Source organism: Onthophagus taurus, chromosome 10 (genome assembly GCF_036711975.1).
Source record: "Onthophagus taurus isolate NC chromosome 10, IU_Otau_3.0, whole genome shotgun sequence".
Taxonomy (NCBI): Eukaryota; Metazoa; Arthropoda; class Insecta; order Coleoptera; family Scarabaeidae; genus Onthophagus; species Onthophagus taurus.
In genome coordinates this window covers 3,825,660-3,851,324 of record NC_091975.1, presented here as the reverse complement: position 1 = coordinate 3,851,324, position 25,665 = coordinate 3,825,660, and the positions used below count along the sequence as shown (strand labels likewise).

Here is a 25,665-nt window from a genome sequence, read left to right as displayed (position 1 = left end):
AGACGTCATTAAAAAGGGATGAAATAAAATGACCGGCGAGAATCGAAACGAAACGGTTTCCTGTTTCTTGTATCATCTAATTATTTCTTTTTGATTCTTTTTATTTTATTTTTTCGAAAACTACATGCGATATACCGGTTCCAACTCTTTAGCGAAGGCACCGTGTTATTTTGGCCTGTTCTTAGGATGAAAATAAAGAACGGGTTGCAACAATAGCTCACGGTTGGGTATTCGCGTGTTGGGCATCACCTCGACGAAAGAAAATATCATCTTTAAAATAATTTATGGTCTACCGGTACCGAATTTTTCGACAAAAGCCGCTTTTGTATTATGTAAGTTTTTCAGGAAATGAATTGCACCATTTCGGTTAACTTTATTATTAAAAAGATGCACGGTTTTTTTGATTACAATTATTTTCTACAAAGTGTTTTAAGTGGAAAATTTGCTACCTTTTTTGGACGTTAAAAAAGAACTTGTTTTTAACAAAACGACAAGTGGGGAAGCTTTTTGTTTAAAATTTTTCTGGGGGCGAAATCATCATTTCGAAACGAAATTACTCCATCCACAAATACGAATTTAATCAGCGTTTTCTTCTTTAACTTTTGTATTGTCTTTTTACTGTAATTTACATATGTAAACAGCGTTTTGCATCTTTAACTTTCAAGATATCTCGAAAAGACGTGATCATTTTTACTTTTTTTTTACTAATATAACATTTTGTGTACAAAATTGAACTTAATTGAATTATCATAAAGTGTTTGTCGATGGATGACGTTGCAAAAAAGTATAACCAAAAAGGATGAATTGGTTAAACGGTTCTTAATTGATGCTTTGAAAACTTAATCGTTTCCTTAAAAATCTGTGTGAGGTCTAAACGTTTTTTTTTGTGCGAAATCATGATTTCTTTTTTAACACTTAATTAAATTAATCGAAAATCGCAATGATTTTGTTCTATTTAGTAGTTTTTAGTAACATAATCTCCTTTTTAATCGGTCCATTACCCCAGTAAATACGGTTTTACGGTAAACTGAACATCAACCTTTTTATTCTCCCTATTTTTTTCTCTCTCGTAAGGTGAGATCTTCTCACCATTCTTGTTCTCGTGTGGTTTAAGTATCGGATTTTAAAAGGTGTACTGTAACCGATTAGCGCCAACAGAGGACAATTTGGGTGTCCTCGGAACTCACAATGAAAGTTAATCGAATAGGACGTATGCAAATTCTTTTAGGAAGAAGATCAAATTTTAAATTGAAAGAAAATCGAAAAAAAATTTTTTTAGGTGGATTTTTTTACAGAAGCCTATCGACTCTAATGAGCCGTTTGATAATTCCATCAATCAACTTTTGGGGACAGTTTGTGTGGGCGGATCGCATGCGGAACTAAACGTAGCCCACACAAGAAGAATTTGATTGCTGAAGAAACCGCAACAGTTTTTCGAATCCTTTACGGTTTCGGCAATTAACTCGAATTTTTTCCTAAAAAATTTTTGCTTTCAAGATTAATGAATCCAGATCTTTCCCAAAGATTTCCCATATTAAGATATCATTTCTTAATCGGTAGCTTTAAACTATTAATCTCCATTAGATTTGGAACATTTCAAAAAATATTTCTATAATTCTTTTCATTTGAATTTTTTCTTACGTCATCAAGCGATGTTTGGTTAATCGATTATAACATATTTTTCTCTTTTTAGCGGGATGTAATCGCCCCCGTTGAGTCAATTAAGGAATCAAAAGCCGAAAAGTCGATTCGAGACTGATTGAATAATTGACACGCGGGAGTTGAAAAAATTCGATTTACAAAAGATCGACCAGTAGGGGTTGATTTATTCATTAACCCCGTCTACCGTTGTCTGGAAAAGAACCGGATTCGGTTGAATGGAGAATAGAAATCAACGAAAGAATCAGCTCAATAAAAAGAATTTACAGTTACTAATTTAAAAAAAATTAAACAGTTTTGAAACTTTAATAAAAAAACATACTCAACAAAGATGTACAACAATAATGATAATACAGGGTGTTTCTGTAAGTCGTGGCATAATTTTAATCACGATCGAAGGAGTGTTCTCTTCTTTCCCGGTCTCGTGGATGTCCGTGGTCGTCCAGAACGTTTCTTGTTGACGTTCTGGACGGTTCCATATGCTTCAAATTTGTCCCTGATGCGTTGGTGGTGGTTTTGCGAATTCTCTTTTGAGTCATCTTTGCACTTCAATGACGTTTTCGGTCTTCCAATAACATTTCAGGACAAACTTCCTCTCTTCCAAACTAACAATAAGTTGATTTTCTGCCATGTTGTGATTAATTAATTACACCTGCAATACTAAAAAAGCAATATGTTAGCGATAGTTAAAGTGTGAGTACATTTTTTTGAGACATAAAGCTGCAGGGGAATGTAAAGAACAGCTAAATAACAAGCACAAAGTTTCTTGTAAAGTATTACACATAAACAATATTGACAACATTTCTCAACAAGAGTATTTTTATAAGCTGGAATGATTGGCTTATTGCAACTCTAAAGATAAATTTTGATTTCCGACAAAATTATATAGAACTTTTTTTTCTGTTGATTTTGATAACTTTATAAGAAAAACATTTAGGAGCACATAAAATTGATTTATTGTGTTAAAATAGAATGTTGAAAATGGGGTTTGAATTTTTTCACCTTCCGGTTCGGACTATGATTAAAGTAAACGGAGGGCACAATTTATGGTCTTTGGGATGGTAAAATTGCAACCCTCTCTTGAATAGTACCTGTACAAAATTTGAGTCATTAAGACGATTTAAACCCTTAAAACCTAAACAAACTCATATCACCGGAAAAAAAATTTAAAATTTTCTTTCATAAAACTGACAAACTTTGTGACAATCCTAAATTAACCGGAAACAAATTTCTGACCTAAATCTTCGATTCTGAAAGGAAAAAAAATGTAGTTCAAAATTAGATTGCGTGTTGGTGAATTGGAGAAATAACAAACGGAATTAATGAATGAAAGAAAATGATTGGGAAAAATAAGGTAATAACCGACCGCACAATAAAGCCCTTTTTTGTCTATAATCAAATTAATTGTGATTGGTTGGGACCTTTTGGAAGTATTTGAAGAGTCATCGAGTTCTTCCAATAACGCGGCTTGTTTGTTTTGCCACTAAACTAACGAGGTGATTTCAGTTGAGGACTTCGAAATTTTTTTGCCATTGATAAAATTGACATCAGTAAAAACTTGAAATAAAAATACAGAAAAAAAGAGAAAAAATTTATTGAAAAAACAGTTAATTTAAATTTTATTATTTTCCAAGTATAATTTTTCTTGAAGCACCAAAGTTTTGTCCAGCTTGACTAGCACCTTTATTTGTACCAGCTTGAAGTCCAATAATAGCTTCCCCAGCTCTTAATTGTTGTTCAGAAAATTCTCTTTTATTTTCTTCTGAAGGTCTTGGTCCCAAAAATGGCCCTTTCCACTCAGGATGCTTATAAGCTGTTCTCCCAATTGCAAAAATCGTCGTCGTCACCAAAGCAATATTTTTATTATCCCACAAATCCGTGGTTTGAAACAAATCAACATCTGCAACTCCATACTTTGTACAAGCTTTTTGAAACCTAAAAAAGAATTTAATAAATATCACATTTCTGTTATGCTCTCCTGGTTAAGTTGAGGTATATTGTTGACTGTTTTGACGAAGAAAGGAAGGGGTAGTACGAAAACGATAAAATCTGCTCTACATAAATCATCCAGTATGAACGTCTTGTAACAGGACAACAGAAGTTTGAGAGACGTATTCAGAAATTTATTTGAAGAATGTATCTAACATACACGAATGAAAAAAGGAATTGTGCCAAGAATTAAATCGATTAACAAGTACAGGTGTACTTCGAACAAAAGAATGAAAGAAGTTTGGGATCATCAAGTAGTGCAATTGCCTGGAATTTTATTAGGAGAATATGTCTTTAAGGAGGTTAAAACAATCCGATTTAAATCGATTAATTTTAATTTAAGTAGGCAACCAAATTTGCAAGTGTGTAAAATCGGTTGCCTATGTTGATAATTAAATATTTATTTTAATAAAATGATAATTTTGATATATTAATTTATTAAAATAGTAATTAACTTAATTAGCTTAAAAGAAAGTTGTTTTGGTTAAATTTTGTTAATTATTAATTTCATTGTTAGTTTATTGAACCATTTATAATCAAGAGACATAAATAATTAAAATTATTCATATCTAAAGATAATAATCCATTTAATCCCGTCAATAAAACATTCCAGAAATAGCTTGATCTCGATTCGAATATATTTCATCATTTGGCAGCAAACGAACTCGTCACCGCCTAAAATAATCTCCCGGATTATTTCACTGTTTACGTATCCGATTATGATATTTGGCGAAAAGCCAGGGTAAACTGAATCCGACTTGTTCTATCTACATCATCTTTCGTTTAAACATTAAATAAAATTTTTCTTTTGTAACGATTTCCGTTGCAAACAAAGCGGGATTTCGAGGGAGAGAGCTTGCTATTCTGAAGTTCGGGATATCTCCAGATATTCATGTTATCCTGGTCATATGTGAGATGTCATGTAACCCTTCCTTTCCATATCAACTTAATATATATGTGGGGATATTTTATTTTACATTAAAATAAGTTAATTTTTAACTTACTGGCTAAGATTGTCCATTAATTTATAATCTCCTCCTGATGTATTGATTTTGGTGATAATTCCTGGTTGTAAACGGTTCATTAATTGACAAAGAATAATACCGTCGCGCAAAACGTCTTCGTATGGAACTCCTGGAGGAAATTTCATACCGGTTACGGATTCTATCCAAGCTTGAGCTTCTTTTTCTTGTTCAGGATCACGTTTTCCAGCAACCTAATACAAAAAAAAGAGAAATAATTTTTTTTTGTCATCTTAATACCGATAGGATTTCAGAAAGGAAATTTTTGGGGGTGAAAAGGAACGTTTTATTATGATATACCAAATTTTAAGTTTAAGATATACCAATTTACCACAACGTGTTTCATAAATTTTCCAAACATCTTGGTTTATTTTAAAAGCGAGTTAAAATTTATTTTTGGATTATAATTTATTACTACTTTATACATAGAAATATATTTATCAATTATTTTTTATAAAAATTTCCATTTAAATGACTTAAACAAAGAGTTATTCTTAAATTGCAAAGAAAATAGTCGAACAGACTTTCTGTTTCTTTCCAATAAAAATCAAGCATTAAAAAGGAGTAGTTTTTAGTATAAATTTGAAAAAAAAATTGATGAACCGATAGGCTTATGATGTCAGCCAACAAGTGTTCAACGCCTCCACACAGAACGTTTTCATAAAGTCGAACGCGTCTGGCACAAACGCTTCAGTGTATCGAAAGCTTTTCAGCCTTCAGTAACTCTCTAAATTTCACCCCAGGAAAAAAATTAATTCAAACAATGTCGGTAAGTTAAACAATTGATAAAAATAAATGATTTGAAATTATTTTTTATAAGCCGATTTCTAAATTTGCTAATTATATCTAAGCTAAAAATAGTTTTTGAGATGCAACGTTCGCGTTAGTGATAGTTTTAAAATTAGAAATGACAGCAAAAAGTTTTTTTCCTTCAACTTTAATATTTTTCAGAAACGGAATAAGGATTTAGAATCTGAAGTTTTAAATTGGATTTTTGCGTGTTTGGGGGAACCAGTTCCAGCTGGCGAATTTGAAGATATCCTCAAAGACGGAGTTGTTCTTTGCAATTTAATCAATAAACTTCAACCTGGATCCGTTAAAAGGATTCAAAAAAAAGGTACCAATTTTCAACTTATGGAAAATATCCAAGCTTTTCAAGCCGCTGTGAAAAAATATGGAGTTCCTCAAGAAGAAATCTTTCAAACAGCCGATTTATTTGAAAGGCGTAATGTAGCTCAAGTAATTATTTTAATTGTTTTCTTTTTGATCTTTTGTAACTATTTAATTAATTTTTTAAGGTTGCTCTTTCATTATTTGCTTTGGGAAGATTAACTCAAAAGCATCCTGAATGGAATGGACCAACTTTGGGACCAAAAATGGCTGAGAAGAATGAAAGAGCATTCACTGAAGAACAATTAAGAGCTCACGAAGGTGAATTGAACCTTCAAATGGGTTATAATAAAGGCGCCAGCCAATCTGGACATGGTGGATTTGGAAATACAAGACATATGTAAAAGAATGAATAAGATTTTCATAAAGTATTTATATTTTTTTAGATAAAACCTAACTTTTTAACTTATTTCTTAACTTATTTTTGAACTTATTTTTTAACACCATTCATTTTTATTCTATTTTTATCTATATTTTAATTTGTAACTCTCTCATTTTATGATGACTCTTCTTAAGATGATAAATAAAAAATATCGCTGTTAGAAGAAAAAAATTGTTTTTATTATTATTTTTGACTTGGGTTCGTGTGAAAAACGTTTTCGTCAGATTTACATCACACAAAACTTGACAAAATCGGCCTCGTCGAGTGCACACCAATTCTATTTTAGCCGGACTTTGTGAAAACATATGGGGGTTCCAAAAATAAAATTAGAAACGTGTTTGTAAACGTCGTCGTGTATTTTGGACGAAGTTCTCTAACTCTAAGAAACTATTCCTAAAGATGAAACGGTCTATTTTTATTTTATTTTTTCGTTTCTTCCTACTTTCTCGCATATATCTTACAATTTACTTCGCTTCTAAGATGAATTTTTATCTCAAAACTTTTTAGAATAAATATATCGTTTATTATATATCATTTTAAAGGTCGAGATCTCAGCTTTAATTTGGTATATAAATCATTCCTCCAATATCATAATCATAGTAAGTGTGTTGATTTAAATTTAAAGTTACATTTGACTGATTTTGTAATTTTCATTTTAAAGTTAAAAAATAGAGTTTTACTTTTTATTTTTTATATCAAAACTTTTTATATCAAACATATCACTTATTATATATCATTTTAAAGACCGAGATCTCAGCTTTAATTTGGTATATAAATCGTTGCTTCAATATCATAATCATAGTAAGTGTGTTGATTTAAATTTAAAGTTACATTTGACTAATTTTGTAATTTTCATTTTAAAGTTAAAAAATAGAGTTTTACTTTTTATTTTTTATGTCAAAACTTTTTATATCAAACATATCACTTATTATATATCATTTTAAAGACCGAGATCTCAGCTTTAATTTGGTATATAAATCGTTGCTTCAATATCATAATCATAGTAAGTGTGTTGATTTAAATTTAAAGTTACATTTGACTAATTTTGTAATTTTCATTTTAAAGTTAAAAAATAGAGTTTTACTTTTTATTTTTTATGTCAAAACTTTTTATATCAAACATATCACTTATTATATATCATTTTAAAGACCGAGATGTCAGCTTTAATTTGGTATATAAATCGTTGCTTCAATATCATAATCATAGTAAGTGTGTTGATTTAAATTTAAAGTTACATTTGACTGATTTTGTAATTTTCATTTTAAAGTTAAAAAATAGAGTTTTACTTTTTATTTTTTATATCAAAACTTTTTATATCAAACATATCACTTATTATATATCATTTTAAAGACCGAGATCTCAGCTTTAATTTGGTATATAAATCGTTGCTTCAATATCGTAATCTTATTAAGTGGGTTGATTACAATTAAATTACAATGAAGAAATGTTTAAGATTAAAAGAAAACTAAGTTATTTAATTTTTTTCTATATTACTGAATGAAAACTGGCCTTTAGTCAATCGACACAGTTCTTTAAGACCGCGACGAAGAGAATTGCGTAATTTTGGGCACCGTACCGGTCGAATGGATGTAGTGAAAGTGTACCCCAAATGGACCCACCAAGAAACGATCAGAAATGTTAACCAAAACAGACCGAGACGGTCAGTTCGCAAAGAGGAGTGTTGAGAAAACGTTAAAAAATAAAAATGTTGAATCAATCATCAATCACTTTGTTGTTTTTTTGTGTAGCTTTCATAACGAGTTTTTCACTTTCAAATTCAGTGTCAATTATAACTGAAAAGCGTGAGTGATGATTATTATAAGATTTTTGATGAGACAAAAAATCTGTTTTAGCTCATTATGTAAATACGTGTAAAATTAAAGAAGAAAATTTTATTAATTGTTCAACTAATGCTGTTCAAAAACTTTTTGATGAAATTCCTAATGGTATATCTGACATTGGGTTAGAACCGTTGGATCCATTAAAAGTTCCAGTTATAAAGGTAATGTTTTTCAAAGATTTATAAAAAAAATAATTTCAACATTTCCTCGTGTGAAGACATAAAATAAAAAGTTACGCAACATTAGTAAAAGTAGGCGATCTTATAGAAGTTGTTGTGCTCAACAGATAATCAGTCTTGTGTAATGATGTTGTATGGAAATTTAATTGAGTAAATGAGGAAAGAGTTATTTTGTAGTAGAATCGTATTTTTCAATTTATTTTTTGCCTTTAGTAGTAGGTAGTGTTTATTACCCACCTTATTTTTGGCTAAGAACCATGTTTTTGAGCCAAAAATAAATTTTATAACTTCACGTTCGACATTAAGCAAGTTTTTTTTTGTTGTTCGTCTACGATTTTCTGGCAAAAGCTTTTTGGCATAAATTTTCTACATAAAATGTGTTTAATATTTAACAAAAGGAAACATAATCATAAAAAACTTTTTCATTCATATTTCAGATTTTACAAGGAACCGGCCCAGTAAACGTAAATGCATCTTTAACAAACGTCACAGTTTTGGGATTTGGAAATACTCATATTAAATTAAATAACGTTGATCCTAAAACTCACGATTTTTACACTGAATTACATTTACCAAGATTAAGAATTGATGGGAATTATAAATTATTGGGTCGAATTTTGTTGATTCCTTTAAGGGGAGCTGGAACTTGTTGGTTTGATGCTAGTAAGTTTAATTAATTAATTAGTTTTATGGTAATTTTAATTTTTTTAAGAAAATTTGGATATCGTTGTGAAAAATTTTGTTGAATTAATAAAACACGATGGTTTTCATTTCTTTAAAATAACGGGGATTCAAGTTAAATTTACAATAGGTGGACTTAATTTGTACATGGGAAATCTTTTTGATGGAATTAAAGCTTTAGGTAAGTAATAATTTTATTTATATTTATTATTTATATATTTTTAATTTCAGAGGAATCAACGAATCGCTACTTAAACGAAAACTGGCAAGTATTAGCAGATTCTTTAAATCCAATATTGACCAGGACGATTGAAAACATAATGTTTGATATTTTGCGTAAAGTTTTCGATAACATTCCAGCGGATTTCTTCATAAGTGATTTGGCCTCATAAAATAAACCTATTTTATAAGTAATTATAATTTGAAAGTTTCTTAGTTAATTTTTTTCTAATTTACAAATCGATTTTATTAATTAACTTATTAGAAGAACAAATTAAAATGTGTTAAAAAAACATTGCGTTTAAAAATAACCCGAATCTGACACATTTTCTTTACACTCAAAAATGTAAACACTCCCGAAATAATCCCCCTTGAATGACTCACTTTACACGAAATTATAAAAAGCGTTCTCCTATTTTGGTAACGCTAATTAATTTTTAATACAAATTAATTATATTAGTCGAAAGGTAATTCGTTTTCAAAATAGAATTTGTGTTAGCCAAAAATGACGACGTGGATTAATGGTGATAAATTACTGGTTTATAATAAGTAAATTACATACCTGCCATAAAGGTCTGCTAGGTCCAGGCATTTTCAATTTTTTTTATTTACACAGAAAAATGTCTTTGCAAAAAATTGTGAATTAAAAGTGACGCGAGTAACTCGTTGCTCTCCACTGGTTTTTAAATACAAATGTGCTAGCGTATGGCAACGCTTTCTTATATCGTGGCGCAAGATGACCTACAACGCTTTTCACGGGGTCATCTGAAAACAGCCCACACCGTTTTTTTTTCTCAGGGTGACTAACATCCCAAAAATGCTTTATTTACGCACTTTATTTTCAAAATGTATCATTTTGGCAAAGAAAATTCATTTGAATCAACATGTACATGAAGTTATTGTTAATTTTGAACAACTTTTTGAAACAATTTTGATTAATCTTTTATTATAATTATAATAATTTTACAACAATATTTCCAATTTAATAATTCCAACTTATTTTTGAAGAAGATTGCAAAATAGAAGATTTGGATTAACTTGATAAGACATTTTGCAAGAAAACTCAATTATATAGATCAAAACGAAACGAATTTATTAATACAAATTAATACAAAAATAATAATAAAACCAATTATTTTTAATTTTTTATGGATTTATTATATTATAAAGGTGGTGAATGATTTTCTTGTTGAATTCTCGTCGTTTGCATATCATCGTAAGCAATCGTAAATATACTTTTCTTCTGTGTAGCAGCCGGTCTTGTTAAAACAATACCTGAATCAACATCATCTTCCATCCTTTTAGGATAAACCATTTCAAATCGATTCTTTGAGTGTTGTATCAACGGGTGATCTGGCCCATTTGACGATAATCCTTTCTTATCAACGCCGTTTCTATTCGATTTAAACATCGTTTCAGAAACAGGAATTTTTTTAGTAACTTTCGTTGTTACACTACTCCTTTCAGATCCAGTATCTTTATCTTTTTTCTCAGCTTTACCTTTTTTGTACCATTCCATGTATCGAGAATTAGAACCTCTTCTTTCTTTCAGTTTATCGCGTCGATTTTTTTCGTTAACGTAAACATCTTTTTTACTCAAGTCTAAGTTACTTTGAGATCGTAATTTTTCATTTTTTCTTTTTATATTACTAAGATCAATTTGTGATTGATATTTTATTGGTTTCATTTCAACTTCTTCTTCTTCTAAGGAATCATCTGAAAATGTTTGTAAATCACTTTCAGTTCCTATTTCACTTTGTAATAAAGACGCTGAAATTTCTTTTAATACTTCTCTTCTTAAAGCCGATCTTGATATTTTATTTGATCTTGAATCACTTTTTGTTTCATTTCTTAATTCATTTTTTAATTCATTTCTTGATTCATTTTTCACTTCCATTTTTGATTCATTTTTAGATTTTTGTTTTTGTAAATCTTGATTTTGCGATTTAACCGATTGTTTTTTCCTTAATAAACTAGTTCTTGTGTGTCCAAAACTTAATTTCCTCGCATCGTTAATCGAATTTTTTTCGTTATTATCTAAGTTATTTTCAGATTCTTCTTGAATTGGGGTGTTTATTTTTCTTCTTAACGGTATCTTTCTTTTCCTTCGATTTTTTGTTCTTTCCTCGTCTTCAGAAACGTCGCTAAATTCATTATCGGATCGCGTTTTTCTTTTTGGTGGTCTTAAAAACAATGGTTCCGTTTGCGTTTCAACGTCATGATCGGTTTGTGTACCCGCTGGTAAAGATTGCGTTTCTAAACGAATTTCTCGTTCTCTTTCGGCTAAGAATTGTCGTAATAAAGCGTTTTGTGTTCTTAAACTTTGTTCTAAAACTTCGTTTTCCGATTGTAATTTAGCCGCGATGTTCAAGTTTGATCGATTTATTTCTACGTTTTGTTGTTGATCAATAAATCGTTTTAATAAGATATCTTTTCCGTTATCAATTATGTATGGTTGTTCTTGTATTAAAGTGATTGGTCTTTGTTGCTCGTTTCCCCTTGTAATTAATCTTAAGATATCAGCGTTTCCTTCGCGAATATATAATTGATCTCTTGGTATTTCTAAATTGTTATCGATTACCTTTTGCTGTTTACGGTGCCTTTCGACGTGATCAGATCCTCGATCAGCTTCGTGCCTCCTAATTGATTCTGTATCCACTAATTCCGGGCTCCAAGCTTCGCGGCGTCCAAACCATTCGGCGACTTGTACTGATTTATTTTCGGTTTGGCCAGAATTTTCAGTGATTAACTGTGTTTTACGTTTCTTTGTATTCACATATAATGGGCATCCTTCACAAATGCAACAAAGCAAAGCAATAACTAAAATGATTAAAAGAAGAATTAGGATTACCCAAAAAATCCACCATAAATTTAAACTTGATTTCACAATCTTTTCATCTTCATTAATCGTGCGTTTATCTAATATTTTTTGCACTTCCTTGATATCGATGATTGACGATTCATTCGGTACCGTTACAAATATAACGCTTCGATCTTGATTATCTTTGTAAGGGCGAATATCTTCGATATTAACTTTTTGGCCTACGATTGTGCTTAAAGTCTTTTCAAGTTCATTTCGATTTGGGTTTCGGCCGGAAACGACAAACATCATTTTTCTGAATTTATTTTCCGGTGGATAAATTCTTATTTCAACCGTGTCGGATCGTCTTGGTATCCCACCATCATAAGCACGACCGTGTAAAGTTACCAAAGTATTAAAATTCCATTTTTCAACAATTTCTAATTCACCATTATCTTGATTCAAAAATAACCCATCAATCGATTCTATTAATTCATATTTAACAAGATTATTAGGCGATGTACTGTCAAAATCAACTGCTTTTATTATCGCTTTAACCGTAAATTTTTTTCGATCATCATCAACGATAAATTCGTAAGGATTTCTTTCAAATCGAGGTGAATGGTCGTTAACGTCGATTATTTTGAATTTTATTTTTGCGGTTGAAGACTTATTCGATGCTTTCGAAGTAACTTTAACCGTTAAATTAATTGAATCATCAATTTCTGAATGAATCATATCCGGTTTTATTAATGTTATCACCCCGGTGGTTTTATCTAAAGAAAAAGCGTCGCTGTTTTTACCTGATAACCCGCTGTATTCAACACCATCTTTATTAAAAGCCTCAATTTTTAAAATTGACGTCCCAAAAATTGCGTCTTCAGCTAAATCAGCTTTCCACTCATCCATTCTAAACCTGGGTTGATCATCATCAACATCTATAATCCTTATTTTAACACGAGCTAAACTTGAAGATTCTTTAGAATCAAATTTTCTTAAAGAAACTTCAAATTCAATCGACGTCTTTAACTCATAATCTAATAAAGAATTATTTTTTACTTTAATTTCAAAAGACGAAGATTCGGTGATAACATTCGGAGAAATTTCGAATGTTCCATTTTCTTTGAGTATCTCCAAAATGAAGGCGCTTCCTTTTGGAATCGTTATAAAAGGGGATGATTTTAAAGATAAAATAGTTCCCGGTGGTGAATTTTCTTCTATTGTGGCAGTGTATTCGGGTTGGTTAAATTTAGGAGGAGTATCCTTTAATGGATTCGGAGGTAGAAGAGCTAATTGGACGTCTGTCGATTGAGATGGAGCATCGTTTTGGTTTCTGCGAAGTTCTTTTGCTCGAATTGTTAATAACAAAGGTTTAGAAGGAGAAATCGTTGATAAAAGATCTTCAATTGGATGAATTAATTTTAATTCACCTAAAAAAATATTAATTTTATTTTAGTTTTGAAGTCATATAAAGAAAAACTCTCCAAGTTTTCGTAGAATCATGTGCAACGCCACATATTGCACAACAACACATCGTTTAGATGTGTGTACGTCAACAAAGTATGAAACTAGAAGAGTTTTTCTTTTATTTGGTAAAAATTTGACATGTCTATCTTGCTTTATTGCTTTCCTGTGATCGGTCAAAAGTGCACCATGACTTTTTGGACACTGTATATTGAAAATTTCGATTCTAGATTGCTCTAGATTAATTTTTTTCTGCTGTGCATGGATCTGCATCCAGTCTATCACCATCAATATGATTAAAATATTTATGAATATGATAGTGACTATGATTTTCTGCTTAACATTTTTGAAAAAGTTATCATACGAGCTAAGAAACAATGAATATTAACTTAACTTGAAAAAACTGCTCTAACAACTGCATTGTGACCATCAACGAAAATCATAAATGATTAATTTGTTGTCATCGTACATAAATCCATAAAAACTTATTGATTTCCAACTTTTCTATTTTTATTTTATTACTCACCGGTTAATTCCTCGATTTCAAAGAAACCATTTATAGAAGAATTTTGATGGTCAACCAAAAAATAGCGTAAATCCCTGGGATTTCCTTTATCACCATCTTCAGCTTTTACCGTTAATATTGTATCGCCAATTTTCAAATTTGGATCTAAATCGGTAGTCGGTGGCGCTAAAGTAAAAATTGGTGGCGAATCTTGTTCGTCTAAAACCGAAACGAATAACGGCCAAGTTGCAATGTTTCTTGTATCCGTTGATCGATCAGTCCAAGGATCCTAAAAGAATTTAATGTCAAAAAAAATGTGTTTGTGAAGGTCGAAATTAACTTAAAATGGAACGTGAAGACATGCAAATGGGTAACGTTCATGATGTCATATGCAAATATGAGATGTTTTTGAAAATTATGTTAATCATGATCGATCAAAATGCATCATCACGCAAACGGAAATATTATACCGTTGATGTCCTCAAAAAGAAATTTTTTTCTTGGACACATTGCGTGTTAATTTCCAATTAAAAAGAAATAACGGCGAATAAGAAATAAGGTTAAAGACCTTTTCCTCTAAATTTCCATTTAATTAACTTAATTCTTACATTTGCATAAACAAGAAGATGATGTGACGGTGATTTCTCATAATCCAACCGCGATACAAGCACAATTGTTCCTTCAACATCCCGTCCATTCACGATTCTTTGCCGCAATCCGAATTCCGGGGGTGCAAAAAGTTCCAAAAGAACTTTCTTTTTACCCCACGTATTTCCTTGAGCTCTCAAAGTAACCACATCTGAATTTCTATGCGATAATTCGCTAATCGAAACCAAAGAAGGTGCCCCTAAAATGTTTTAAATTTATATTGCCGAAATTATTATTATTATTATTACCCGGAAAAATTTTTTCAATAGGTGTCGTAGCATTTGTTGCTTTAAACGAACATTCCATCGTTTCAACATCACCTTTACCATTTTCAACAATAACCGTAAAATCATAAAACCTTTCAGGAACAAGTTTACTTTTTAAAACAACATTAGCTTGGCAAATTGAATTAAATTTCGTACAATTCAACGTTTCCAACTCAACCACATTGTTAACAGTCGCTAATTTAAACACCAAAGGATAATCAAAACCCGTATCGTACGCTTTCAACCTGTAGATAACCGATTTAACCGCCGCATCAGCCGGTACAAACACATTTCTCATCAAAGCTGTGCTATCAAATTTCGGAACCCCCAAAATTATTTCAAAAAATAACCCCAAATACAGCCAACAAACGAATTCCTTCATGGTGTTATCTCAAATTTTTAATGAACTCTACAAAATCTCGGTCTTTTATTAAGACGCGTTTAAGATTTTTCAATTCGAACACGTTCGCGAACATCGCACGGTGGAAAACTGAACGTGTTACGGAGAAAGAGGCGAGGAAGGCGGTGAAAGTGGAAACTTGTACCCTAGGAGTATATGGTAATGATGTCACGGTGGTCAGTTAACCCCCGGAGTGGTCGCTTGGAAACCGAAAAGGAAAACATACACGTGAGAAATCGATTTGGGTAAAGGGGCCCACTTTAGAAAGGTGGCGGAGTGCTTGACCACACATTTTCTTTTTGAATGAAGCGGGGGCAATTTTAAGAATGAAAAACAGGGATTTCGAAGAATTTATGATTTCTTCATATTAATTTTAATAAATTCATTTCATTGATTTAAAATAAATGAAATAAATGGATGTTATTGAAGAGAACTGGATGATATAGATGTGTACTTTAGCAAATTCTTAAGATCTTGTTCTCAAAATTTGTTCGTTTATAAAGAAAAGCATTCTCTTTTAAGTGGTGAAATCTAATTTGGAAAATACCTTGTAGTTTTGAAGATATCAATTTTTAAACATGATCAAAATTTTAGTACTCGTTCGTTTCTTGGATAACTTTAAAAATTTCTAAAAAATCGGTTCCTTAAGAGCTTAACAACGTCTTCAAAACACTATTCTTCGCGGACGATCAAATAATTTTTGCTACTTGCTCAATAGCATAAGTAGAGATTACAACTGCGAAATCCCTAAGACAAAAACAAAAACAATGGCATTCATAGCAAATGAACCAATAAGAACTAAGATATATGAACACGATAAGGAGATACATCACAAATGGGCAATCTTCACAAGAATGGAACTATTAGAGAAACTTTGGGTAATAAATGTAGGAAGGATACCCAAATGGAATTTTATAAGACAATGGCAATACCGACCCTGATGTATGGCAGCGAAGCATAGGTGATAAGGAAAAAGGACTTAAGCAAGATAGAGTCCAAGGAAAGGAAGTTTCTAAGAGCGACCAAAGGCTATAACAGATGGGATCATATTAGTAACGAAGATATTAGAAGGGAACTGGAAATATTCGCAGTTAACGATAAAATCAAAGAATACAAAGAGAAATGGATGGACCACGTGCAGAGAATACAGGATGACAGATTTAATAAACTGTTTCATGGATAACTTAGTAAATTTCTAATCGTCGGTAGCGTGGCCGAGCGGTCTAAGGCGCTGGTTTAAGGCACCAGTCTCTTCGGAGGCGTGGGTTCGAATCCCACCGCTGCCAAAATCTCTTTTATTGTTATTTTTTGTCATTTTACACCATAATAATTAAAAACTTTCAAGCAATCATAATACATTTTGATATGAAAAGTTGTGTATTAAAATTAACAAATTTCTTGTACATTTTCAATGGTTTTATTGATCCAAGTAAAAAATTTCTCTCTCTCCATGCCTCTTTAGTTGAACGTGGCGCCTCCAATAACCCGCGTTTAACCAGGAGAACAGGAACCCTGAGGAGATATCGAGAAACCTGCTCCGTTCTTTTTGTATGTAGCGAAGTGAAAGGAGAATACAAATACAAAATACTCGAGTTCGCTCTGAGAATTAATAAAATACCGGATGACGTGGTAATGTTCTGCTTGATTCTTGGCGGAGTCGCCAAAAATGAATAAGAGACACATACAACAAATTTTCGCAAATTTTCGATTGGAACTAGTGGAATATGACTTATAATCAGAAGGGTATCGACCACCTATCGGGGCCGATTGGTTACCTTCCGGGTTATTCTGAACTCCTGGTATTCCAGATCGGGAATTCGAAGCGTCCTGATAGATTTCCGAAGTCAATTGAACTTCCAGGTTCGATTTTCGGTATAAACTTTTAAAATAATGCGTTTCTACTTTACAGCAAAACTTAAGATTGCTATTTCAGATTCAAAACGCTTCTAGAATAGTTTAAATTGCGTGTACAACCTCAAGATATTTCTTATGTTTTCATAAATTATTCATTCTCTTTAAATACCTTAACTTTAAACAAAAATATTTTATTTTTCAAGAATAAATTTATTGAAAAAAAATTAACTATTTACATACAAATCACATCTTAACAACAACATACGAAAATATATCACAATGTTTTTATGATAAAAAATGTTTTAAACAACAAAAAATAATAAAAAAGTAGTTATAATCTCTCAACGAATTTCATTCGAACAGATCCTGAAGGAGCCATTAAAAACTGACATTCCATATTAAAATTAGGATCTGATTCGATTATAAATCGACGTAAAATCTCGTCTAAAATAACTGGTAAAGATTGTTCGATAAATCTTTTACCTGGGCAGGTTCTTTTACCATAACCAAATGGTAATACTAAAAAATTTGAATTTTGTAAAGTTTTTTGTCTTTTTTCTTCATGAATCCACCGATCTGGTTGGAAACTTAACGGTTTCTCGAAATTTTCTTCATCCAAACAAGCCACTCTTGTATGGCAAACAACCACGCTCCCCGCTGGAACATCAAAACCGGATAAAACTAAATTTTTAGCGGTTATTCTAGCCAAACAATGAGCTGTGGGATATAACCGAAATGATTCGTTAATACAAGCTCGAATTAAATTAAATCTCTCAGTATTTTCTAATGAATTTATACGTTCTTGTAAATGTTTATCACTTCCAATCAATTGTAAAACAAATATTAATGTATTTCCTAACGTATGAATACCAGAAGCTACAAAATCAACAATTGCAGCCGTTTTTTCCCTTGTATCTAAATCAGCTTTTAAAATCGATTGAAAAACAGCACTATTTTTTGTAGAATCATCAGCCGTTTCAACTAATTTTAAAGCAATATTATAAATATCTTCTTCACTTTCTTCAAGAAGTTTATAAGCTTCAGTTCTAAATAATTTCCAAAACGGTAAACCATAATAAGTATCTCTGCAAGCGATGAAATGTTTTTGTACAGCTTGGGCCATTTTTGTTGAGATTTTATTCGTTACTTCTGGTACAAGAAATCCCATTCTTCGTGCTAAAACCAACGCACACATTGATTCCAAACCCAAACGTTTCGTTAACGTTTCAACACTGAAAATATTTCCTGAAGAATCTTTCGAAAATTTGATTAATTCACAAAAATCTTGAGCCATTTCTTTACATTCAGATAAATATTCTGAGATTGTGTGAGGACTTGTTAAGGTTGATGTTAAATTATTTCTTAAATGATGCCAAGTTTCACCTAAAACATAAATTATATTAAAATTTTAGATTAATAATTTAATAAACATAAAAATAATTTAAATTTAATAAAAATTTCCGGTATTATATATTTATTTATATATATATATCTATATTTATTTAATAATTCTTTTTACCTTGTTCATTAATAATTCCCATACTTGAATATCTATCGGGTCGACTTTTTCTGTAATAAGCAATAACTTCCGTTGGTGGTCTCATCGGATATTTTCCACTACACTTCAATACTTTTTCAATATCTTCCTTTTTAACAACATTAATAATCGGTATATTCCATAAAGCTTCCTCTTTAGCGATGCTGCCGTACTTTCTAAACATATCTTCGTAAAATTCGTGTACTTTTTCCATTTTGTAACCACCCAGTTTCGAGAAGACCCATCTTGTGCCCAAAACGGGTAACGAAAAGGGACCCGGAATCGTCCGCGAAGAATTCTTTTTTAATTTGTTTAGTTTTTTCGAATAGTTTACCCAAAATAATATTAAAAGTATTAAAAAAATTGTGGGAGTTAATGAAATTGTTGTTAAAAATGTCGCTGCGTAATGTCGCATCTGAAAATAATAAAAATTTTTATTTAATATTTTTAACCGATTTAAACTGGTTTAAATAAATCGTGCAAAAAGAATATTGTTTAGTATTTGGTTTTTTTATTACTTTAACTTTTTAATTATCTGTTGGCCTCCTTCAGTTTATTAAATCACATCAGGGTTCACTGCACTTGACTCGCATTAAGTGATACTTGTAAATAAATAAAACTTACGTTGTATTTTATTTCATTTATACTTGTTTAACGACCGGACGATGATTATAAAATTACAACTTTAAAATTAATTAAAAAAAATACAATAAAAAATTTCGTTATAGTCATGTTGGAGACGATGAATCGACTAAATTTTTATGTTTTTCACTTTAATGACTATTTTTTTTAATCTGCTATATTATGTTTACTGATTTTGATAAGAATGTTTGAATAACTTGGAATTTAATATGTTTACGAACATTTTTATCAAACATAGAGTTATTAAAAAAATGTAATGTCATTCATCAAATCCAGTTATGTTATTCTTATAAGGATAAATTTCTATGGTTTCTATCGAAAGTTATTTTGTGATATCGTTCGATGTAGTAATATTGTTTTTCTCTGGTTTTCGTAGCCGTAACTTTGGTTCCCAAAGAGTGGTCTTTAAGGTTGCTTCTTCTCCCTTGGGGTAGCCATAGTCATATTGCTAATAAGTCGCAAGAACTATAAATTTAGTAACCTATACACACAAATTTGTGTTCAAATTGATCAAGTCGTTAAAAAGATTTCTTCATGTTTTCATACTTTACACGCGCATGTATAATAAGTTCTTATTTTATTATTGTCAGATTGTTTAATTTTTTAAATATAAAAAATTGATTAAAAATATCACTCGGCGCGGATTCGTTGAGTTAGAAGTTATAAATAACCAAATGTTTTCTCTTTTTATCGTAGGTTTATTTTAAGCCATTTTTCTTCAAGGATCGTTTATAATTTCTTAATCTCATATTTCAATTTAAAAATAACTCCATTTTATGAAAGATTCATAAAAACCTTATTTTACTTAACAATATTTTTTAATTCACCGACAAATGAGTAATAAGTGCGTATTGTTTGTTTAAAGCGAAAAAGGCAACCAATAATAACAACAATCAAATTTGTATGTTTATTTTTTATGTTGAAATCAAAGCAAAATACAAATCAAGGTAATTTATGAATAGTTAGTGTTAATCGGAACTCGTTAAGTGAAAGACAATGAATTTTTTTTAGTTAAATAAGAAAGTTGTAAAGATACTTTCTACAAGTCGATTTTGATTTGATTAAAATAAGTGAAAGGTTTTTGAAAACGCGAGTGATATTAGAAAAGAATGGTAGGGAAAACTGAAAAACTTACCTCGCGAACAGCATCGCCTGCGCCACCAACGGAAGCATTCATCGCGGAACGACTCCGAATCAGCTCGAAACAACTTCGCGTTATAAATACAACGATATCTTCGTGTTTGTTTTTGTTTCTTTCATTTTTTGTTTTTACGTTGCAACAATAATTGTTTTCACTTTAAACATCCAAAATTTGTTTTAAATTTACACTTGTCCTCTTTATTAAACAAATCTTTTATTTTGAAAACTCAAATTTGGCGACACTAAACTTGTTTGATATTTCGAAAATTTATTTCTTCGAAAATTTTCTTTTATGATACAATGGGTTTTAAGTTGTTCTTCTTCGGTGTTCGTAACGGTTTGAAAATCATGTATTAGATGCGCGATAAACACGGTATGAAGCCAGTTTTATCTAATGGTTCGCTGACCTCCGCGTTGTACTACGTACGAACTAACTATATACGCGGATATCGGCGAGGATTCAGGTTTAAATAGTTCATTGGCTTGATTTTTTTATTCGCAAAAATTCGAGAAGAAAAGCTTTTGATTGCGCGACGTTTTAATATGGAATCTTGTTGAAAATTAAAAGTGGTCTAAAAGGAAATTAAAGAACTACTGGCGACAAAATATTCAACACATTCGATGGCTCGTTTTTCGCTTAAGCAAGCAAGGCCGACGTGAACCCGGCGGCGTGCTCAAAATATCGTGCTAATAACTTGTAACACCTTCCCATCTTCTGGTTCACCTCGAACAGAAATTTGCGGAAGAACAAGGTTAATACAAAAAAATGATATATAAATCTCCTTTTATTTTAGTCAATTATAAATTATTTTAATTAATTACAACAATTCTTCTTCAGCTCGAATATATTCGCCAGTATCTGCTTGATGGAAACAAATAGAAGACATAGGATCGGCATGTTTACATTCGGCTGTGCTTTTAGCAGCTACCCCAAATCCTAGGGGTAAATCAGACATACTATATACAAGAACTCCACTGTATTTCATAACATTTTCGCTTATTCTCCCTAATCCTGCTTTTGTTATATGATTTCCATACAAAAATTGTTGTTCGGCGGAAGGTTTTAGCCAAATTTTACATTGAGCGTAAGGTGCGAGATAGTTTAATGCTGTTATATGCATTCTAAATTTATTAGATTTTGTGAATTTTCCAAAACAAGTCCCCGCACTAATTAGTTGTCCAGGTGGGAACGTTTCCGCTAGTTTTAAAATCTTTTCTGATAAATAATAAACTCGATCTTTTTGCTCTCGGAAGCAGTAGAGTCCATCCGGTCGTTCAATAAGTAATTTTACATTATTTCCAATGCTAAATTAATATAAAACATAAAATTAATTTAATCAGATAAAAATTACCGCCATCTATTAGCAACCAATATGTATTACTAATTAATTATGATTATTTCCATTTAATAATAATAATAACTTACTAATTGGCGAGTTTTTCAAATAAAATCTTGGTACGTTCTTCCGATAATCGCTTCATAGTTTAATTATTACCAAAACTAAACGAAATTATCAATAAACAATACACGTTTTTTAATGTGTTGCTTTAGGTTATGTTGTTCAACCATCAATTCATTAAAGCGCCATCTAGTTTTATTATAATTTCTTAAATTCTAAATGTTTAAAAAGATATTTTTAAAACCTTCAAATAAAAAAAATAATTATAAACCACCAAATTATAGTATTTATTTATTTATACTATAAAAATAAATAAATAAACAAATTTTTATTTTGTTTGTATTTAATTTTCAAGCACCATCTCTTAACTTATTCGAAAACTTGAAATGTCAACTTGATGTATACACACCACATGTTCCATAACATAACCTCAATCTTTTTTAAATCTCAATTTTAAAAGTTTTGTGAGTATTAATAAAGAAAAATGACTCCAAACGAAACTAATACTGACTTAAAACGTCTATTATGTCGTTTAAAATCGGATACGGGCGAAACTGTCGGAGATATAATGGATTTACCCACAAATGTAACTGTGGAACAGCTTTCCTTAATTTGCAACAAACTTTTAGAGCAAGAAGAAAACGTGCCTTATTTATTCTTTGTTGATGAAAAAGAGATTAAAACAGATTTATCAAGTGTGATAGATTTGCAAACGTTAAACACAGAAATTGTTTTGGATATTGTTTATCAGCAACAAGCTGTATTTAGAGTTCGTCCAGTAACGAGATGTACAAGTTCTATACCTGGGCATGCCGAAGCTGTTATTTCAGTGAGTTTTAGTCCTAATGGAAGACATTTAGCAAGTGGTTCAGGTGATACTACTGTGAGATTTTGGGATATCAATACACAAAGTCCTTTATATACTTGTAAAGGTCATAATAATTGGGTTTTATGTATTGCTTGGTCTCCAAATAGTAAAAAGTTAGCTTCCGCTTGTAAAAGTGGTAAATTAATAATTTGGGATCCAGAAAATGGACAACAAATTGGAAAAGCAATGACTGGGCATAAACAGTGGATAACATGTTTAAGTTGGGAGCCCTATCATTCAAACACAGAATGTAGATTTATTGCAACTTCATCAAAAGATTGTGATGTTAGAATTTGGGATACCACTTTAGGTATAACCGTACGTACTTTAGCTGGGCATTTGAAAAGTGTAACCGTAGTAAAATGGGGTGGATCAGGATTAATTTACACTGCATCTCAGGATCGAACGGTTAAAGTTTGGAGAGCTAAAGATGGGATATTGTGTCGCACATTAGAAGGACATGCTCATTGGGTAAATACTTTAGCATTAAACACGGATTATATACTTCGAATTGGACCTTTTGATCCTGTCAAAGACCCCAATGATACAAAACAAAACGATGGTGTTGAAAAATTGAAAGAATTTGCTTATACAAGATTTAAAAGTATAGTTCAAGTTTGTGGGGAAAGATTAGTTTCGGGTTCAGATGATTTCACATTATTTTTATGGGACCCTGAAAAAGAAAAGAAACCTTTAGCCCGATTAACGGGACACCAACAACTCGTAAATGACGTTAAATTTTCTCCAGATGGTAGACTCTTAGCTTCAGCCTCATTCGATAAAAGTATAAAATTATGGTCTGCAAAGAATGGAAAATTTTTAAAAACTTTACATGGGCATGTTCAAGCGGTTTATATGGTCGCTTTCTCGGCAGATTCTAGACTTTTAGTTAGTGGCAGTGCTGATTCGACATTAAAACTGTGGAATTTAACAAGTTATAAATTGGAAAGGGATCTTCCGGGACATGCCGATGAAGTTTACGCTGTTGATTGGTCGACAGATGGATCTAAAGTTGCGTCTGGGGGAAAGGATAAAGTTTTAAAATTGTGGCAAAATTAATTTAAATATATACAATATTGTATAAGAAAAATTAATCTTTTATTTTTAACCTAAAATGTTTAGGCTATTAAGGTTATGTCAACCTAAGTTGTTGATTTAATTATTTATACTATTTGTATCGATTTTTTAATTATTCTTTATGGATTGAGACTGAATTAAAATTAGAACTGTTATTCTTTTTTAATAATTTAATTAAAATATAAAATTATTGCAACTTTTGTATATCAACGTTATTTGGGTTGCCTAGTTAATTTAAATATGTCAAATATAAACTCTGGTGAAAGGTTATGTTTACCAACAACGTTCTTTCTGTTATAATTATCACTTCTTTAACAATAACCTCATAGAATTTATACTAAATAATGTCTATACCATTATTATCCACAACTAGATTGTAAGTGCAAAAATAAATCTACACAAAATTTAATTATTTTAATCCTCAGATTTATCGTGAAAAATGCCATTTATTACCGTTCAAAATTCGTTTATACTCGCAATATTAAAGTAAGATATTCTACAGAAGCCACTAGTCAACAAGAAGATGGTAAGGTTTTGAATAATAAAGAAGTTAATGTATTAAAGTTGTTTGATGAGTAGGTTGGACTAAATGGAAAGCAAGTTTGAAGGGATTTGTCCCAATTGGGCTTTGTTTAGTAGCTGTTATGCAATGGAGATATTATCGAAAACGGATGTCAGATCGAACAGCAAATGATTTTGAAGTAAATTGTTATTGCGTGTTACCTTTAAGGATGGTTAGTCGATGGTGGGGTTGGCTCGCAGGTGGATTATGATAATATAAAGCTTTAAAAAGATTAAAAACTACATATTTTTTGTTTTAAGATAAACATATGCCAGAATTTGTTCGTCCCTACATTTATGGTTTATACGCAAACACATTTGGTGTTAATTTATCAGAAGCTGCTAACGATGATTTAAAATCATACAAAACTTTATCAGATTTCTTTTCAAGACCTTTAAAAGACGGTGTTCGTACGATAGATAAAAATTCGTTTTTAGTTTCACCATGTGATGGAACCGTTTTACATTTAGGAACTGTTCATACAAATCATGTTGAACAGGTAAAAGGAGTTACATATTCTTTAGAAAATTTCTTGGGGGAAAACACCTGGAATAAAAACAACAAAAAGGAAGATTATCGCGCATCACTTTTACATAAACAGGAAGAAAATCACACTTTGTATCAATGTGTTATTTATTTAGCACCAGGAGATTATCATAGGTTATTTTAAGAGTTTGTTTTTAAATTGTTAATTAATTTTGAATTAATTAGATTTCATTCCCCAACTGATTGGAAGCCATCACATCGAAGACATTTCCATGGAGAACTTTTATCAGTAAATCCCTTAATAGCACAATGGCTACCGGGGTTATTTTGTTTAAATGAGCGAGCTGTTTATCTTGGGGAATCACAACATGGTTTTTTTTCTTTTACAGCAGTGGGTAATAAAATTCATTCTTTATGTAATTATTAATCTTAATTAAAGAAAAAATTTATTTATTAAAATTTAGGGGCTACAAATGTTGGAAGTATAAAAGTAAACTTTGATAAATCTTTACAAACAAACAGGCCTAAATCAACCCAATTAACGAAAGATAAATTTTTGGGGAGCAATTTATCATTGAAAAAGGGCGACCCCGTTGGAGAATTTAGAATGGGATCAACGATCGTTTTGGTTTTTGAGGCACCACCTAATTTTAAATTTAATATTAAGTGTGGACAAAAAGTTAAAATGGGACAAGGAATTGGAATCGTTGGTCAGCAAACTTTTACTGAGAGAGTACAACAACGTGAAGGAAATATTTCTAAAAATGTTTTGTAGGATTTATTTGTTAAAATAAGATTTTTGCACATTGTGATAAAATTTATTAATAAATTCTATTAATTATTCTTAATTTATATTGCATTAGCAAGATATTAT

At 30.9% G+C, this 25,665-nt stretch overlaps 8 protein-coding genes and 1 non-coding gene across 9 annotated transcripts; 5 read left to right on the top strand and 4 right to left on the bottom strand.

The window, feature by feature from the left end:
• Positions 1 to 3,237: 3,237 nt before the first annotated feature.
• Positions 3,238 to 9,833, bottom strand: LOC111428461 (muscle-specific protein 20-like). The gene is made up of 3 exons (XM_023063977.2): positions 9,705 to 9,833; positions 4,653 to 4,864; positions 3,238 to 3,594 (listed from the first exon to the last, which is right to left on the bottom strand). The coding sequence occupies exons 1-3, from the start codon at positions 9,732 to 9,734 to the stop codon at positions 3,282 to 3,284; spliced, it is 555 nt and encodes a 184-aa protein (XP_022919745.1). The 5' UTR covers positions 9,735 to 9,833; the 3' UTR covers positions 3,238 to 3,281.
• Positions 5,342 to 6,249, top strand: LOC111428462 (myophilin). The gene is made up of 3 exons (XM_023063978.2): positions 5,342 to 5,439; positions 5,622 to 5,909; positions 5,969 to 6,249. The coding sequence occupies exons 1-3, from the start codon at positions 5,434 to 5,436 to the stop codon at positions 6,182 to 6,184; spliced, it is 510 nt and encodes a 169-aa protein (XP_022919746.1). The 5' UTR covers positions 5,342 to 5,433; the 3' UTR covers positions 6,185 to 6,249.
• Positions 7,877 to 9,397, top strand: LOC111428460 (protein takeout-like). The gene is made up of 5 exons (XM_023063976.2): positions 7,877 to 8,024; positions 8,076 to 8,224; positions 8,680 to 8,905; positions 8,955 to 9,104; positions 9,155 to 9,397. The coding sequence occupies exons 1-5, from the start codon at positions 7,928 to 7,930 to the stop codon at positions 9,313 to 9,315; spliced, it is 783 nt and encodes a 260-aa protein (XP_022919744.2). The 5' UTR covers positions 7,877 to 7,927; the 3' UTR covers positions 9,316 to 9,397.
• A 385-nt stretch (positions 9,834 to 10,218) lies between the features above and the next one.
• Positions 10,219 to 15,290, bottom strand: LOC111428511 (cadherin-86C). The gene is made up of 4 exons (XM_023064057.2): positions 14,808 to 15,290; positions 14,520 to 14,758; positions 13,933 to 14,200; positions 10,219 to 13,372 (listed from the first exon to the last, which is right to left on the bottom strand). Exons 1-4 carry the CDS (start codon positions 15,205 to 15,207, stop codon positions 10,305 to 10,307), a joined length of 3,975 nt encoding a protein of 1,324 aa, XP_022919825.2. The 5' UTR covers positions 15,208 to 15,290; the 3' UTR covers positions 10,219 to 10,304.
• Positions 15,291 to 16,429: 1,139 nt separating this feature from the next.
• On the top strand, positions 16,430 to 16,511 carry TRNAL-AAG (transfer RNA leucine (anticodon AAG)). Its single transcript has one exon. It is a non-coding gene; the product is annotated as a tRNA-Leu (tRNA).
• A 757-nt stretch (positions 16,512 to 17,268) lies between these two features.
• On the bottom strand, positions 17,269 to 20,834 carry LOC111428502 (cytochrome P450 family 24 subfamily A member shade). The gene is made up of 3 exons (XM_023064046.2): positions 20,394 to 20,834; positions 18,599 to 19,031; positions 17,269 to 18,462 (listed from the first exon to the last, which is right to left on the bottom strand). Exons 1-3 carry the CDS (start codon positions 20,433 to 20,435, stop codon positions 17,411 to 17,413), a joined length of 1,527 nt encoding a protein of 508 aa, XP_022919814.1. The 5' UTR covers positions 20,436 to 20,834; the 3' UTR covers positions 17,269 to 17,410.
• A 331-nt stretch (positions 20,835 to 21,165) lies between these two features.
• On the bottom strand, positions 21,166 to 21,992 carry LOC111428509 (60S ribosome subunit biogenesis protein NIP7 homolog). Its single transcript, XM_023064054.2, has 2 exons — positions 21,825 to 21,992; positions 21,166 to 21,703 (listed from the first exon to the last, which is right to left on the bottom strand). The coding sequence occupies exons 1-2, from the start codon at positions 21,878 to 21,880 to the stop codon at positions 21,217 to 21,219; spliced, it is 543 nt and encodes a 180-aa protein (XP_022919822.1). The 5' UTR covers positions 21,881 to 21,992; the 3' UTR covers positions 21,166 to 21,216.
• Positions 21,993 to 22,191: 199 nt separating this feature from the next.
• LOC111428503 (notchless protein homolog 1) lies at positions 22,192 to 23,756 on the top strand. Its single transcript, XM_023064049.2, has one exon. The coding sequence runs from the start codon at positions 22,283 to 22,285 to the stop codon at positions 23,723 to 23,725; it is 1,443 nt and encodes a 480-aa protein (XP_022919817.2). The 5' UTR covers positions 22,192 to 22,282; the 3' UTR covers positions 23,726 to 23,756.
• A 232-nt stretch (positions 23,757 to 23,988) lies between these two features.
• Positions 23,989 to 25,639, top strand: LOC111428505 (phosphatidylserine decarboxylase). The gene is made up of 6 exons (XM_023064051.2): positions 23,989 to 24,119; positions 24,169 to 24,269; positions 24,323 to 24,505; positions 24,566 to 24,965; positions 25,017 to 25,186; positions 25,256 to 25,639. Exons 1-6 carry the CDS (start codon positions 24,088 to 24,090, stop codon positions 25,564 to 25,566), a joined length of 1,197 nt encoding a protein of 398 aa, XP_022919819.2. The 5' UTR covers positions 23,989 to 24,087; the 3' UTR covers positions 25,567 to 25,639.
• The last annotated feature ends 26 nt before the right edge of the window (positions 25,640 to 25,665 follow it).